Consider the following 18090-nt stretch of genomic DNA (forward strand, 5'->3'; position numbering starts at 1 on the left):
TTCTGATAACTGTTTCAGCACAGCTGAGCAATCTTGTGAATTCGCTGAAAAGGCGTAAATGTTCTTCTGGATTAAAAAAAATAAATCAGTTATACAACTTCAGAATAAATTGAGGTGAAATTAGGCGGTTTGTATCTTTTCATCTAGTGATTTCCATTTCCCTGCAAGTTTGAATTTTTATGTACTGTTAGCATGAAACCTCTCGCTTCAGTGAAACACAATTTCAGCATTTTCATTTCACTAGTTTAATTTTGTGATATTTTGGTACCAGTCTGACATTACACAGCATCCACTCGGAAGTGTTGGTGTTTTGGAAATGGAAGCCCCATTTCTAGCCCTGTCAAAATCCAGGGCTTTTTAAGATCCCTTGGTGTGTTCCTATGAGATTCAGCTCTTAATGCTTACCTGTGAGACATCTAAGCCATGATGGTGTCTGTAAAGTTTGTAAAGAATTTCTAATAGGAAGAAAAATAACATTTTAAAATTTTTTTTTTACTGCTTATTCAGTAGTAATCGTTACTGAAGCTCTGTTTTCTAGTCATGTGGAAATTAAGCAAGACCATTAACTTTGCTAGGAAAGGCGGCTGCCTCAGGGATTCTGAGAGGCAATTTCTTGCCATTGCTTAATGCTGGTAGGTTTGAGCATATATCTGTCTAAGAGACTTTTGTTTCAGCTCATATTGGTTATTTAAGAGCATGCAGCCTTTCGAAAACACTCTGTTTTAAGAAGAAAACTAATCCACGTCAGGAAATACAACATTAAAGCTATGTGTACAAGAAACACGAGTCTTTGAGGAAGGATACAGTGAAAACACACCCCACAGCCTTACCTGAGCCATACAGAAATGCAATGTTAGCCTCTTTTCTTGTTCGGCGTGTAGGACACCACCAATATGGAGCACAGAATGTTAATTTGAGACTTGGCTATTTGTACGAATCAGCAGATATATATTTTATTTTAATTTTTCTCAGCTTTAAGTTTGCATCCATTTACCTGTTTTGTTTCTGTTTTTATAGGACTCCTGAGGTCCTGCTGTAATGTGGGTAAAGTTGCTCACTCGAAGAGATAATCTATAGAGATATTTTATTTTACAGTAGCAAAAGTGTTTTTTATTCAAAGGGAATCAACTTGTACTTGATTCCATTCTTATATATGTATTAATTTGGAAAGTTTATCAGTGCACATTTTGCCGTTAGCAATGTACTCAAAACTAAAGGGCCTTAATAAATCCTTATAAACTTGTGTTTATTTATGGATAGACTAGCTCATGTTTGTCTTTTCTCTATCCCATCAATTCTGAAAGCAGTATGACTTTTGAAATGGATTTTAATAGGGAGGAGGGGGCAAAATCTAGTTTCTTTTGGAGATCCCTTGCAAACTTAACTGAAAGCTGCCACAAATAAGATACTAGAAGAGAGAGGTAAGAAGAGACTCTTCCTTCACTCCTTTCCTTTTCACTTTATCCAGAAAAGTGTAGGATGGGCTTTCCAAGGTGCCCTGAGACTTGTGACCATGGGCTTTGGCAGACACTGAGGCTGGAATAGCACTGGCATGGTTTGTCCCCGCTATGGAGTGAAATTGGTGGTGACAGCCTGAAGGGCAGCATTGGGAGCTGGAACTTGTTGTCGGGGCTCGGTAGCTTTGTATCGAACAAGGGAAACAAAAAGAAGGTTGTTTAATTTGCAGGGCATTCAAGTCATCCAGTTGCCCGTGGGAAGGTCATTTTCTTGGAAGGTGCTGAGCAGCAGCAGCAGTCTCAGCAGTGCTGAGGTTGTTCCCCTCTTGAAGGCAGTTAGAGACAGGGGAAGGGAAGTCCCATGCCATAATTCAGATCTGCACGTCTCTTCAGAGGTTTTCCATCACACTTTCTTCTGTGTGCAGAGGACAGTTGGCATTTTTTTGTGTGTATGTGTTTGGGTTTGGGTTTTTTTTGCTAAATAGTCACACCGTTTCAGATACCTGTCTAAAGACCTTGATGTTTACAATTGGTAGTCCCACCATACCCAAAGAGGATTTATTTGTGATGCACCAAGCCAAATCAAATATATGACTGTGGTAAATCACAGGTGGTAATAACCTTATCTCAGATCGGTTAGGCTGTCAGTTGTGAGACCACTGCCCATGCCTTTTTGAGTGAGATGCAGCTCAGGTAGGTCCTATGGCAAATGATGCTTTGGATGCAGGGTAACTATCCCAGCTGCTGTTACACCATGAACAGTTGTGAAGAAGGGGGAGAAAGGCAATGGCAATAAACTTTTCCTAAAATTGAGCCAGATATATGAGGTTAAAATACGTACTCAAGAAGGTTTGTATAAGCTTTGCTGTTGTTGAGCATCGGCTTTTTTGTATTTAAAATAAAAGCTAGTCTTTGAACAGAACTATTTCTTCCCACTAAAAATATCTCATTGTGGGTTTTTTATTTTACCTAATTGAAAAAATCCCAACAAAACCAAAATCCAGAATATTAAGAGCATAATTATGAGAAAAGCATTTTAATGGAAATATTTATTAGAAAAAAATATTGTATTTACCAGTATTTTTTTACATCCTCAACCTTATCTCAGTAGGAGCCGACAGTTCCATTTCACCCAGACTCTTTCTGGCTCAGCCTAAAGCAGAGTTGCTCAAGCTTTTGATTTTTTCCACATGGTGAATGCAGAAACTTTGTCTTCGTCCCATAGAAAAGGTTTTCTAACACTGAATGGAAAGATCTTCTAACACTTTGAATGGATGCTATCCCCAATAAGATAAACCTTCTATCTAAAATATTTTCCAGCTCAGATTTTCCTCTGATGGAAAGATATCAAGTGATTCTTTCCATGCATTTGGGTAATAGGGTGAGAAATAACGTTGCTAGAAACTCTTCAGGATCTCGAAATACAAAGGCGTTATTATTCTTTTTTTTTTTTTTTTAATGTCTTCGGATGAAAAGCGTGGGTCAGAAAGAGTCTGCGAGGTTATATACATCAACACCTCGCTGAGACATCAAGCATGTGGAATTCTATATCACAGTGATTATGCTTTAAAGAATGCCCGAAAGAATTCTCCTCAGCTACCCAAACAAGTGCACGTACATCAGGTAGTCACAGGTCTTCAGAAAACAAACAAAAAAGTCCACCAAAAAACCCCTCCTTGGAGTTGGCCTATTTCCTGTAATTTTCTAACTAGCGTAAAGTAGCCAAAATCTGTGGTCTAGACTGGTTTGTTCTGCAGATTTTTTTTTTTTTCTTGGGGATTTACAAACCACAGAGAGTTGGAATGGATCAGAATAAATATTTGCTCATGCACCTACTGATTAGAGCTTTCAAAGTCCCCAATCTTGTTACAACACACATGTGAGCATTAGCATTCACGTAGGTTAGGTAAATACAAGGGGTTTCCTCTCTACCCGCTACCCCTCTCCTCAATTTCAGTTTAATGGAGACAACACTTTCAATGCGGTGTGTTTTTCTTTTGGTATCCCACAGTGTTTTCTGCCTGGCAGTTCTCTGAGAGACTGTTATTGTACCAGAGAGTGCATTTTTTAGAATCCTTTTTATCCCCCTCCCTTAATATCAAGCATATTATTACTCATCTTGGAGCGCTTCGTCACTGCTGTTTCTGACTTGGAGATTTCTCCAAGTATGATAGCAGCTGCAGCTAATAACATCAATTATACAACATTTAGGTTCCTGTTCTCCTATTTCAACTGGAGGAAGTTCTTTACTAGCACATGCCATATAATTAATTGCCTTTTTTCTGCAAAATTTATATAAAGCTTTAGCCTCGCTGTCTCTATGTGAGTGCGGCAGTAAAAACGTTTACTCACGTGAGCTACAACCCCATTCGTTAGGGTGGTTTAGCGTGCAGGGGTAAAAAGGATTTAGTAAACGTGCATCAAAAAGGATTTTGCTTCTCAGATAGCCCTACTGTCTCTATGTTTGCAAAGAGAGTGCGTCGAGGTGCTCGCCTGATCCAAACTTTCTAATGGTTGATGATCTTATTAAAACACAAACAAAACCCAACCAGGTATGGCTGCTATCCCTGGAGTCTTGCTAACATTGTCAGTTCTGTAGCATTACCATCGTGCAGTAACTTTAAAAAAGCAAAAAAGATTTTAAAATAATTTAAAAAAAAAAACCCGCAATTTTTTTAACCAATGTGCTCACTACTGAGTCATAAACTAAAATCTGGGTCTGGGTAATTCAGCTGTTGACAACATTAAAAACACTGCAGGCATGACAAAAGACAAAAGATGTATTTTAAGACCAAAATTTTAAATCATTGGTGGGTATTTATTTAAATCGATCTCTCTATATATAGTTATCTTTACTAAAAGTTGGAAGAGTCTTGATGTTTTTCTCCAAGGATGGCATGTGACCAGTCAAGGCAAGAGAGGAGGGCATTACTAAGAAGGAGCGGAAAAATAAAATCAGTGATGACAAGGCTGGATTGGGTGGGGCAGAGAAATGCTGGGATAGCCAAACAGCCGGGACGTGAATCGCAAAGAGCAAAGATATAGAAGCCAAATGTCTAAAAATTAATTTGTGGGCAAGTGGCTCTGCTGAGAATTTTAACACCTTCTCTTTTGTTCATTTCAAATTATGTCTCCAGGAACCTGATAATTTAAGGAAAAAGGTCAAGATAAACTGAAAGCCAGAAATACCTACATATGGGGTTGGTTTTCAAACCAGTGAGGTTTATTAATTTCCTATTTGTTAACCTGATCACTTTTGGAGTCAGTTTATGTGCTGTTACTTTAACACTATTTGTACGTAACTTTGATTTTTTAAATGCCTAGAGCCCAAGGGTTGCTTCATGTATTTGGTGAAAGTGAGAGGGGGGAAAAAAAAGAAGGGAGGAAAAAAAAAAAAAGTAGAACTTGGCAGAGGCTGTCCCTTTTCCTGCTGGATGTTTTTCAGGTGAACTACCCAGCTATGCTACTGTATTAAAGTCAGGCCAACTATGTGGAACTAAACATTATTCCACAAATCCTGTTTTAATACTTCTTTTAATGGTGTTTTTCCTCAAGTCTTACTTTTTCCCTAGGATTTCCCACCCCAACTGGGACTCTCCCATCTTTCCCAAAGCATTGCATCTCCCTGGCTTTTGACCGGGCTGGGCACCGTGCTCTGTGGCCGGGAAGAGGAGCCGTGTCCCCCGCGGGCCTGGCGCGGGGCTGCAGCTGCCGATGGCTTTATCAGATGGACAGAGACATTCCAAGTATGCTTCTGGTCACTGGGGGATATGGGAGTATAAAAAATAATGAAAAAGGAAGCCTTAGAGAAAAGCTATTAGGCAAACTGGGGCTTTTTGTCAAGTTTGGTGGGTTTTTTTTCTTTTTTTTTTTTAAAGGGTGAAATTCTTTACTCCTATACAGATCGTTAAAGCTGTGTGACATAATTTTCTTTTCTTTTTAAAGCCATGTCTCGAGAAGCTGAAAGGCTGCAGGTTAGGTAGAACTGTTAATGACCATTTTGTGACCTCTGCTCCAACCGCCCACAGCGGCTGCAAATTTTTAAATGTCTGACGGCTGCTTGGCTCTCCGCAGCGTCGTTGTAGTGGTCAACAGCAGATGAGATTTCAGAGGTAAAAAAGTCACCTCCCAAATCGCACCCTGCTGGCGTGGCAAGTGGAGAGATTAAAAAATGGGATTTGGGTGGTTTGGTAGGGCAGGAGATCTCCGTTTTTATGGCCGAGGCACGCCAGAAGCTCCCTCTGGTTGATTCCAGCTTCATCCCTCCTGTGGGTTGCATGGAGGTCGAACATGCCCAGAGCTCGTCTTGTCTAAACCAAGGTCCACGTGGTGCTGGGCTTACACCGTGGTGCTTACGAGAAGAAGGCTCCGGGGACATATTGGGTAGGCTTGCCCCCTTCTTCTGCTTTTCCACAGGTGTCTGCTCCTGACGGGTGTGAGACAGGTGGTAGGGAGCTTCAGTTGGAGCAGGCATGGCTGGTCCCACGTAACGTGGCTGTCATGGAGGAGTGTGAGCTTGGGGCTGTGCAGGGCATGGATCTGCCTCAGGGGGAAGTGTGCATGGTGGGGACAAAATGTGACATAGGGCAAGTGCGGGGAGAGTGCTTTCCAAGACGTTATTGCCTCGGAAAGAGGGACAGATACCTCACGTTGCTGTAATTGCTGTAAAATATTCTGGGATTTCTGTCTCTTGTTAAATTTCCTTCAGTTTTTGTGGTCACAGCTCTTCAGCACTTCCCAGATGTGTTAGGGTTGCGCAGTGAGAGCCCTAAGGGGCTTCATGGCCCATCTGCCTCGGCTAGAGAAGGCTATGGAAGTGGTGAGACTTTCCTTTTCCTTCTTCCATCCCTCTTCGCTCTGTAGTTGCGTTGAACGTTGGGAATTTGTGGCATCTCCAGACCATGATTTTACTCTTTTTATCCCTGCTGTCACTTTCTGTCCTCCTTAGGTGCAGGGCTTCCTCCTTTCTCACGTCTTCCTTTTTCTCTGGCTGATACCAAGTCTGGTGTCCTTCGTGCTCTCTCGTGTCTGCGTTAAAGGGGGTTCCCCAAAGCCATGTTCAGTGGTTCTTTGGCTGGCTGCTGCTTAATGCAGTCATTTGAAATTGGAGCCCTGTGTAAAAATACAAACCACTAAATGCTAAGCTGTGCAACAATGTCCACGGGAGTCACAAGATGCTGCCATTACAGCGTGGCGGTGTAGGCTTCAGGACAGCATGACAAGCTCTGAAGCGTAGCTGGTTTTTTCTGTGTATCGGTGTCTTGAGTGCTGGATTAAACCTTGTCAATAATTTATAAAACCTTAGGCGCTCTGGGCAGTGTTTTTACAAGGAGTGATTGCATCGTGTTCAGGAAATATCTTTCTCAGCTAGACTATTAAATGAAAAGCTGAAACCTGCCTGTGATGCTGAGGGATGAGTGTTCAACAAAATGAAAGTGTAGAGCTTCACTTGCAAACATTTTCACGTTGCCTGCCTTCCTACTTGCTGCTGGTTGATTCACAGTCTTACTGATAAACATTAAAACCTCCTCTGTGAAAAAAACAGAGAGGGAAATTCCCATAAAATTAAAAAAAAACTTTCCCACTTTGCACAACCTCGGTTTTGAAATTTAGCTCAAACGTGCAAGTAAATTGGTCTGGACTGCCTTAAATTCCTGTGGAAGGGTGGATAATTTTGAGGGACGATGCAAGATAAGCCAGGCAACTGCTACTCCATTTAAAAAAAATCCTGAAAATGTTTCCAGATCCAGTTGGTGCTCCTGGGGCAGCTGTGCGCTTCCACGGAGCTGCATGCCGACGGCCATGCCAGCAGGAAATGCGGCGTGACCCATGGCGAGCCTGGAGGGTGGGAAACGCCGTCAGCAGAAGATTGCCACGGGTGGTTCGAAGTTCCCGGGCAGTTACAGTGTGGGCATGGACGCAGGAGCAGACAAAACCCAAGGGAGCAAACAGGAGCGGTAGGAGCATCCTCTTCCCTCCATGTGCGCAGCTGCTCAGCGCTTCCTATCGTGTGTCCCCGCCACCGGGCTGACGGCATCGCCTTCTTCCCCGAACACTGCGTCTGCCTGCATGAAACCTGGCTGTGAAGTAGAAATGGTTTTTGGAAAGCATAATATTATTTTAATCATAAATTATTTGGAAATTCGATATAGACATAGCTTCAGATCACTTCTTCCAGAGGGGTGTTTTTGCAGTCAGGGTCTTTATCAACTTCTCAGTGGGAACCGCATTAATATTGCCACAAAAATGCAAACAGTAGTGCCTTTGATAAAGCAATTTGGCATCTTTTAAGCAGAAAGATGTTTTGTTTTCCTAAGATACAACGCTGTTTTCAGTGCAGGGACCCGCCATATGTGCCAGCATATGGAAAGAAAATACCAATTTTGTTAACATTTGTGTTTGGAAGCCGTGGAGGGGGGACGTAGAAGGCGGCTGCCTTTGCAGTCGCAAAGTGATCTCTGTTATTGCTAGGGGGACAGCGCAGGAAGCCCAAAAGTGAGTGCTGGTGGTGGAGGTGCTGGTGGCCTGCAGTCAGCTTCCCGGGCCTAGCTCCCCCCCAGAGTGCTCTGCCAAGGGCTGTCCTCCTCCTCCTCCTCTTCCTCCTCCTCCTCCTCTCCTTCGCTTTAGCTCTTCCCATCACGTGCCAGAGCGAGGCTGGTCCCCGCTGCCGCCTGCCTCCCAGCGTAGAGTGGAAAAACCTTACTGGCCATACAGTAGGCATCGTTGTGGATACTGTGAAAATGCCTTTTAATACTTGCTGGTGTCCCGTGGGTATTATATATTTGGTTAGTGCATTATTTTGATTTTTAGACTGTCTTTGGTTCAAGAATCCTGAAAGGAAGCTGTTGTGCAACTGTTTTAATCTGATTTTACGAGCCAATTCCAGCTTTATTCCCAGCACAAAGAAACAAAGAAGAGCTCAGTTGTATTTTTTCATCCACAAGTAAAGGGCCCTCCTCCTTTGAAGATCTTCTGTAGAGTGTTATGTTTAGAGAGTGATTTGCTATTGTTTAAATTTAATCTCTATAATTACATTGGGATTGGATTAATGATGGGTTATTTTTCTGAGTCATTCTTTTCTGGCACTCACAGCTTTTGAGCATAAAGCCAGGTCTTCATTGGATGTAAACTGGCACCGCTCCACTGAACTTAGTGGAATAAATCCACTTTATATTGTGCCGGCCCAGATGTGATATTATAGCTGTTTCGAAGAAAGCACCCTTTCGGAATTTGTTGATGTTGAATCTTCTTCTTATTTTTAAGCTGTCTAGGCATTAACTTCCAATTACGTTACATTTAAGGTAGGAGAGTTAGCTGTTGTCTCTATATCACCCCAGCTGGACCCAGAGGGATCAACAAAAATGCGCAATGCCAGATTTAACCATAAGTATCTTGATTTTTTTTTTTCTGTTTAAAAACTGCTTTTTATCACCAAGATTGCAAGTGGGAAAAGTTCGTTACTGATTACTGGTGAGCTTTTACATGCTTCTACCTATGAGAACAAACCATGGTCTGTTTGTTGGGGATGCTGTACTGCAGATTCAGGGGACATGTCTGGGAGGCAGAGGGACTGCTCCTTTTTTGAAATTAATTCTTTTTGCTCATTCTGCTTTTCAGAAGAGGACAAGGGGGGAGGGAGGGACCTGGGGAGACCTGACACGTCGGAGAGTGGCAGCAAGGGCAGTAGGGAACGTGCTTGATGTAGGGGACAGATCAGTCACCACGACTGGGGTGACAGAAAGAAGCAATCTATTCTTAGACACCGTGAGGGCTGCGTGGAGTTGCTGCGGTTGTGGAAGGTATTTTAAGTTGCTGGGCTAAGAGCAAGGTGGGAAGAAAGGACCTCCCCCACCCTTGCGCATGTTGGGCAGGGGAGGATCTGCTTTCAGACCTTTTGTTTTAATGTCTCACCTGAGTTTCTTCTGTTTTAAAGAATTTTCTTGCTCGCCATTTGTGAAATGGCGTGCTAATAAATCTTAGTTTGGAGAATGGGAAGGTTTTGCTTTCTTTTGGGTCCTTACTGTAAAGACAAAGTGACCAGTGCTATCTCTAAGCAGCAGTGGATTTAGGGTGTCACTGCAGTGGGTTAGACCACGCGTCTCTGTAGCCTGGCAGCGGCAGGTACTGTCTGTAAGTGTGAAAACCAGACAGCAGCGATCCTTTCCCTGATGCATCCTCACTTCTTCCAGGAGCCATCTGGTTTTGCTGTGGGCCTGCTGTTCCACCTGCGGGTCCACTCAGTGTTAACTTCTATTTCCTTGTTAACCAGCAGAAAGTAGGTGTGAAGCCTTTTAGTTTTCTGTTCTTCCCATTTTAAGACATTGAACTGGTACTTTGTATGCTTTGCTCTTTTTTTACACAGTATTTAGGAAGTACTGCTTATTTTAGTAATAAAGCTCAGCTTTAATCTTTAATAGTAACATTGCTTCTACAGTTGTGATTGTCTGTCAGTGAGGCGGGACTGTTTGGGAGACTTGGTGTCTTTTTTTAGATTGACTTTGTAGATTTGGAGAATATGGACAAGCCTTCAGGCATGTCCTGGGCATCTTTTCAGAGTAAAAAGGATGTGCTGCAGGTCCCATCCATGTAGATCCCTGCGTCTGTCTAGGTAAGTACTTTTTGCGAAATAGGATGCAAATTTTAAGACTGAAATGAAGACCGAGTCTTGCACTGTAGTTGGACATCCCTCAGCTTGGCTGCACGAAAGGCTTGCATGTCTGAAAGCTTGTCTTCTGTCCTCCCCACCGTGTATCAGTTTGTCTTCTAAAAGTGCTATAACTTCTATCTTAATCCTGCCCTATACTTTGATTCTTACTGCCTTTTGCTTCATTTTACAGCAACTGTGACCAAAGTAGAGGGTTTTTTTTGGTTAAGCTTATATAAATTTCGTCCTGTGCAAACTATTGACAGCTATTACTGAAGAAATTCTGGTGACGCAGCTGTAGGGTTGCAGCAGTAGATCAGTCATATGTGTCATATCTGTACGTGGTCCTTTTATTAGAGGGGACTGTTGGAGCTGTGGTAATGCTTAAAGTATTTAAGGCCTAATCCACTGCTTCATTGCTCCAGATGTGATAAATTCTGTTGACTTAATGCAGAAATTGGTGATGTAAAACGAAGAAATTGCCTCTGCGCTTATTATGTAGCTATGGTGGTGAATCTCCTGTTAACAACTCCAGTTTTCAGAGGCTTTCTCATTTTATTAGGGAGGGGGCCATGTATGAAGGCTGAGAAGAAATAAGTAGGAATGGCTTATAGTTGTACTCAGACTGAATTCATGAACACTTGTGCAAAACTCACTTTGCATAATCAGGCTATGAATACTGGTTGCTTTTGTTGGAGTGTGGTTGCAGTGGTCCTGCAAAACCGAGTCACTGTTGAAGATCTTGGAGTGCAAAAGATTGTTCAGAGGTTTCAGCCTTGCTGGGGACAGAACGTCCCATCCCAATTGTATCGCATTCATCTGTGACCTCACTCCTTCTCTGCCCCCTCCAAGGAGCCAGGTTTCTGTGGAAATTATAATTATTTATATAGGCAATTTATTTTAAAAAAAATACTTTTGGAGCTCTAGATTATGAGTATATATGTTAGTATTTTTGGTTTTAGCTCCTAGAATATGAGCTGGAGACTTTCTGAAGCCACCATTGAGATTCTCATTTGAGTACCTGACCTAACTCTTTTCTCAACAGCTGAGAACTGGAGAAAACCACCAAATATCCTGACACTTGGTGCTACTGTTCTGAGTGAAAATTGTGTTTACTTGGGAAAGACTGTTGTCCTGTTATTTCTGCATACCAGTTACTTTAGATCCAAAAAGAAAATTCCTACGCACGAGGAGAGTTTATTTCCATGACTGTCATTAGGGTTACGTTTCCTTTGGCCCAAGGTGTATGGGACGCACTCAAATGGAAGTAGAATGGTATGGTTACCAAAATAGATGCGTTGTGTTAATTTCTTAATTAATTTTTTTTTTTTTTAGTGCAGTACTTTTAAAGTAACAAGTATTGTAAACAATATGCTATTTTTAAACCAAGGACATTTTGTGCTGAAATTGGCTATTGCAACACTGGGATAGAATTAGAATACACAAAATTCAAAACCACAGTAACCCTAATTTTACCATTCTTGCCTTTTTAACTGCTCAACAATAGTGTTGTGTTTGTATAGCATTTTAAAATATTTGTTAAGGGGAATGTAAAGAGCTACTGGCAGGCTTCTCTGTTAACTGTTTGTGTGTGCTCAGCTGCTCTGCTCAGAAATGAGCTGTAGTGAAAACTCAGGGGCGAGTACTCGTGGTGTCCACAGCTCAGACTCTCCTTTGTGTTGCAAGCCAAGGAGCAGCCGAAGCCCCAGCCAGGATGGGGGCAGAGACCTGCATGGTGGAGCAGACAGTCCCTTTGGCTCAGAGGATGTGCACCCATCATGGGCTAAAACCTCTCTTTGCCATCTCCTTTCCCAACTCGTCCTGGTACGTGCATGCCTGGATCTGAGGCTTCCAAGGAGGTGCTCCAGCAAATGAGTACTAAGGTTCAGTATAATATAGGCTGACCATGAGGGTGAATTTTCTGTGGCTATAGTTCTTGTCACGGCCCTACGATCCGTGGTTTTGCCTGGCTTGGTCCTGACATTCCGACCAGCACTGGGTAGAGGTTATGGGAGGCCACCACCACCACCACTCAGGGCTGCTGGCTTTCAACCTGCCCTAGCTGTGGGCTGCCTGGTTTTCCCTGCAAGGGTTTTGCACAGTTGGGACGTGCACGTGTCCATCTTCGGATGGAAATTAGCTTTGGATTTCACATGTCACCGATCAGACCGACCTGAACGAATTCATGTGGGAAAAAAAAAAAATAATTGGAAAGCAGCTTGAGAAATTATTTCTCCTTTTTGCTGTTGCCTTGCATTTTGGCCTGTGCTGTCTGCATTTTGAATACAAGGTCATCTGATGCGTTGTAACGCGATAGCAATACAGACTGGGTAATCCTGGGAACCATCAGCTCAGATCTTGCCTGTCCAAATTTTACTGTTCTAAAACTTGACTTCTTTGTTAAAAATGAACAGTTTCCAAGGGGTAGAAAGCCCCCAGAGAAGAACTGTTGGCATTTTATATTTTTAAGCTGTCTTGCTGAATGAAAACAGTTGATTATTAACTTGATGGGGTGACAATGAGTATATAGAACTTAAATATCTCACCACTCCCACAAAGAAAAAAAACCCACCCTCCATTGTATCATGGGAAGATACATAGCCAGAAAAACTTTCCAACTCGTTAAACTTTTATACTTGCTTCATACAAGCTTAATGTAGGCTTTTTTCCATCTGTGATGTTGTAAGGAGGCTTCTGAACACAGCTGAGGAAGACACCATAATTTACCAGTATTCCTTTCTGAACATGCCTTTCTTACAACAGCAAAAGCTTGAATTACTTAATCCGAAGGATTAAAAAAAGGTTTCCTTGTTTGTGTGTTCAGGTTGTTTATTCTGCCAAGCCTGATAATGAAATCAGTCTGCATGTTTCCCCTGTAATCAGTTTAGTCAGCTTCTGTGATTGTCTGAGCTATTTGGACAAGGATGGGGATAAAGGAAGAAAGTTTTAAAAAACAGGAAAATACTATTGTAAACATATCGGGCAAGTTATAAACTGGGAAAGGGTACTTGGAGTCAAGTGTCATACCTGCAGCTACTTTTGATGCTCTGTGGTAGATGTTTTGGTGGATTTTTCTTCTTATTGTTGTTCGTGTTTGACTTTTTAGAAGAGGGGTATGGGAAAACACTGATTTAAAGGACTAGAGTCTGGCTATATCGCTTTTAAACAGCATATTTGGTAGTGGAGGTGAGTGGAGGTCAGGCCACCACTGTTGACTTGAGGTCGGAAAGGACCAGGACCTTTGGGCTCGTTTTGAGCCCTGTGCCAGGCGAGACGTCTCCACGCTCTCCCTTGTGCACTTGGAGGCCATATCGCATCTTGACACGGGGCTATAGCTGGCAGGAAGTGTCAAATATTCCCTTTGCTATTTTTCTCTGGTGTAATTTTAGTTTTCCAGCACCCTGCTGCTCATCCTGGTTGTGCCCTTCCCCTTGCTCTTCCTGATTCTCCTTTATCATCCTCAGCCATGAACCCAGGGAAAAGGAGCCTCATCGCATCTCGCCCGCAGGTCAGCTCGTCCCCGCGACGGCACAGGAAGGGACGTGGGTTTCAGCTCCTCGCTGCACCCGCGAGCAAGGACTTTGCAAGTTCTAAATTGAGAATCGTTGCTTCATATGCATGTCTCTCCAAACCCGTGGATTTAGACATTCGCTCACCATTAATTGCATCCTCTTGCCTTGTAGCAGCAACTAAAAAGGCCAAGTTGGGTACGTTGTCCTGCTGCAAGCAGCCAAACGCAGCTTGTTGTTGGTTGGATGCCTGTGAGTTTCTGAAAGTCCATGGCCGATGGGTTTTGGGAAGTGCATCCTGCGGCACTCACCTCGGGGTGGGGAGTAACCAGGCAGCTCAGGCCCCTTCTTGAAGGGCATACACACGAGTGACACCAACCAGTCCAGCATTGCCAGAGTCATTCCCAATTAAAAGCAGGGCTGGATGCTTCAAAGGGAAGCCCAGATCACCAGTTATAGATGGCCAGCGAGGTAATTCTGAGGTGGCAGTGGAAGTGACTGGTACCATCGTCTGCCTCTGATGGAGATGCTGGGCGTCACCGCCTCATTTTTGGAAGCCGTAGGGTCTGGTCACCCACATTTGTCAGTCGTTTGACATCTAAACTGCTCAGACAGTTGCAATGCGAGACTACCAAAATTGGCAGCAGTGTCTGACTCTTGTGAGTTTGCCTGTTCACCCCGTGGCAGCTCTTAGCGCAGCATCCCCAAGTGCGGTGTCCCACAAAATGCTCAGCAGCAGTCATGCGGAGGTGAAAAGATTTCCAGGCGAGCTTCAAAGAGAAGGATGTGACTAACTGTCTCACAGGGAGCCAGGACGCGGACCCAGCCAGATGAGGCAGCTCACATGAAAGGGCTGCCAAAGGAAAGGGAGAGGACACAGATGAAACTGGGACTAGGGGATGAGGAGGGATAAGCAGTCGGAAAAGGTAGAGGGGAAAATCTCCGTGGGCTGTTTCCAGTGGCCAGGAGACGTATCTGCTGTCCGGGGAGGTAACCTGTGGGTAAAGCAACGAACCTCAAGTGTGTTGGCTGTCGTTCCTGGCTCCACCGTGAGCCTCCACTGCCTGTCCTTGGACAAGTCACTCTCCCAGTGACTCAGTATCCCAGCTGTAAAACAGGGATGCTGCTTACCTCATGGGATGTTGTGAGGGTAGTCTCGTGGATGCCTTTGCAGTTTCATGTATTAAGGGGGGGGCAACAACAAAAAATGAGCACAAAGACAAATGTGAAAAGGGATCTGTACTTCACTCGCTGCCTTCTCTGAATGTAATCATGTCCCTAATGATAATATAATGGTGATTTATTAATCATTGACATATACTGCTTCAGTTGCACTGGTGGGAACAGTTTTTGCTTTTATTTTTTTTCCCCTCAGGGCTTTAAAGATGTAATTATGTATGTTTATATAATATGTTAATGTTTTAAGCTATTTCTAATAGAAAATTAGAAGAAATAACGAACAATAAATCAAAGTCAGACTAAACCAATATGTAATCAAGTAATACAAGAGTGGGACTAGAAATGGAGTTTGCAAAGGGAGCCTCAAACAGAGAAAATGCAAATCCTGAGGCTTGAAGAAGGAGAGGTTCTGGTTTGCATCTGTCTTAAACTCTATACCCGACAGCATACCTGAGGAGGGCTAAGGCCAGAATGCAAAAGGGGTCCCTTCTTCTCAGCTCTCATTCTCAAATAAGCTTCTGGAAAAGGAAGGGGAGTTCTGGTTAATTTTAACCCGTGAAATAAATGTCATGTTAAGCTTATTCTGCTCACAAGGCAGTTCAATGGCTAACGCACAAACCTGGGAGCTAGAAACCAGCATTTTTAAGGACAGTTAGGGAACTGGTTGAACACTTAACTTCTGTCTGTGCCTTTATGTGCTAAAGCAAAATGGAGCTAATTGTCTCCTCTGTTGGAAGAGGGGTATGAGGCTTAAGGAAATGCTATAAAGAACATGGAGATTCACGGGTGGAAAATGCTGGGGGCGGTCACATCTTCAGAGTTTTACACAGGAGCAAAATGCACAGTCGTATTTCACTTGTCAAAGCTGGCTTTTCTTTAAAAAAATAGGAAATGTCAAAGGCTTTGGCTAGAGAAGGCGAACATTCATCTTTTCTGACTACTATATTTGAAAGGCTTTAGTTGCATAAGCTTTCCTGGCACTTGCCAAGGCTATAAATAAAATCCTTGTTTTTTCTGAAGGAACAGGTGGCAGCATGTGGAAACCTTTTGTTAAATTTTAGTCACAGTTCCTTTTTTCCTTTTCTTTCCTTTTCCCACCTGCAGTTGAGTATGACAAGGAGTTCACGCCTCACCAGCGGCACCACAAGGAGTTCAAATTTAATTTGTCTCAGATTCCTGAGGGCGAGGCCGTCACAGCCGCTGAATTTCGGATCTACAAGGACTGTGTTGTGGGGAGCTTTAAAAACCAAACCTTCCTTATCAGCATCTACCAAGTGCTGCAGGAACATCAGAACAGGTACGCAAGAAGGGACTTGCTCTGTGTCACTAGCCGCTGTCCTGGGGAAGGCTGAGCTTGTGCATTTACGTTGGGATGACTGCTAAGTAAATCACAGAATGGCAGGGGTTGGAAGGGATTTCTGGAGATCGTCTAGTCCAATCTCTGCTAAAGCAAGATCACCTGGAGCAGGTTGCACAGGTTGGCGTCCAGGCGGGCTTTGAGTATGTCCAGAGAACGAGACTCCATGACCTCTCTGGGCAGCCTGTTCCAGTGTTCGGTCACCCTCAAAGCGAAGAAATTTTTCCTCATGTTGAGATGGAACTTCTGTGTTCCAGTTTGTGCCTGTTGCTCCTTGTCCTGTCGTTGGGCACCACTGAAGAGAGTCTGGCCCCATCCTCTTGACACCCACCCTTTAGGTATTTATAAGCGTTGATAAGATCTCTTCTCAGTCTTCTCTTTTCCAGGCTAAACAGACCCAGCTCTCTCAGCCTTTCCTCATAAGAGAGATGCTCCAGTTCCCTAATCATCCTTGTAGCCCTCCATTGGACTCTTTCCAGTAGTTCCCTCTCTTTCTTGAACTGGGGAGCCCAGAACTGGACACAGAACTCCAGATGTGGCCTCATCAGGGCAGAGTAGAGGGGGATAGCCTCCCTCAACCTGCTGGCCACGCTCTTCTTAATGCACGCCAGGATACCATTGGCCTTTGCCAAAAGGGCACGTTGCCGGCTCATGGTTAACTTGTTGTCCACCAGGACTCCCAGGTCCTTCTCTGCAGAGCTGCTTCCCAGCAGGTCAGCCCCTAACCTGTACTGGTGCCTGGGGTTATTTCTCCCTAGGTGCAGGACCCTACACTTGTCGAATTTCATTTGCTTCCTCTCCACCCAGCTCTCCAGCCTGTCCAGATTTCACCGAATGGCAGCGCAGCCTTCTGCTGTGTCGGCCGCTCCTCCCAGTTTTGTATCATCAGCAAACTTGCTGAGGGTGCACTCTGTCACCTTGTCCAGGTCATTGATGAATGTGTTGAACAAGACCAGACCCAGTACTGACCCCTGGGGCACACTGCCAGCTACAAGCCTCCAGCTAGACTCTGCACCGCTTATCACAACCCTCTGAGCTCTGCCATTCAGCCAGTTCTCAGTCTACCTCACTGTCCGCTCATCTAACCCACTCTTCATAAGCTTACCTATAAGGATGTTATGAGAGATGGTGTCAAAAGCCTTGCTGAAGTCAGGGTAGACAACATCCACTGCTCTCGCCTCATCTACCCAGCCAGTCATGCCATCATAGAAGGCAATCATCAGATTGGTCAAACATGATTTCCATTTGGTGAATCCAGGCCAAACACTCCTGATAACCTTCTTTTCCTCCACATGCTTAGAGATGACATCCAGAATGAGCTGTTCCATCACCTTTCCAGGGATGGAGGTGAGGCTGACTGGCCTGTAGTTTCCTGGGTCCTCCTTGCCCTTTTTGAAGTCTGGAGTGGGATTGGCTTTCCTCCAGTCCTCAAGCACCTCTCCTGTTCTCCATGACCTTTCAAAGATGATGGAGAGTGGCTTAGTGATAACATCTGCCAGCTCCCTAATACTGGGTTTGTTCATATTGATGGGGTTATGTTACTGCCTGATCTTTTCCTTGTCAGAAATGGGCATGGTAGAGTGTAAAATGGACTTCAGCCAAAGAAAGTCCACAGTACCGCAGCTCAGGGTGTCACTCAGCTGCAACCTTCTTCTTCTGTTTCAGTAGAGCAAGAATCTGATGTGAGGCAGTAGATTTTTAAACCAAAGTTGTTACATGCTGGCATTGCTCTTGTGTACTGAAAGACACGTATCCCTTTCAACTTAATACTACCAGCATAAAAAGCATAGCCTGTTTGAAAAATACTGGTAATTAGTGCAGACTTGACCTGCTCTCAACTGGACTTACATTAAAATAAATAAAGCAGAAGAAAATTCAGCATGCTGACCACAGGTACAAAATCACTCTTGGGCTTTCAGTGGCAATGAGAGAGGCAGGGTAGAA

General features: G+C 43.8%; 1 protein-coding gene across 1 annotated transcript in view; it reads left to right on the top strand.

The window, feature by feature from the left end:
- BMP6 (bone morphogenetic protein 6) overlaps positions 1–18090 on the top strand; it is a 94699-nt gene that overhangs the window by 49688 nt on the left and 26921 nt on the right. Inside the window, exon 2 of the mRNA XM_075744991.1 lies at positions 15894–16086. Coding sequence (XP_075601106.1) covers positions 15894–16086 — 193 coding nt within the window. The remainder of the gene's footprint in view (positions 1–15893; positions 16087–18090) is intronic.

The sequence above is a fragment of the Balearica regulorum genome, chromosome 2 (genome assembly GCF_011004875.1).
Source record: "Balearica regulorum gibbericeps isolate bBalReg1 chromosome 2, bBalReg1.pri, whole genome shotgun sequence".
NCBI lineage: Eukaryota > Metazoa > Chordata > Aves > Gruiformes > Gruidae > Balearica > Balearica regulorum.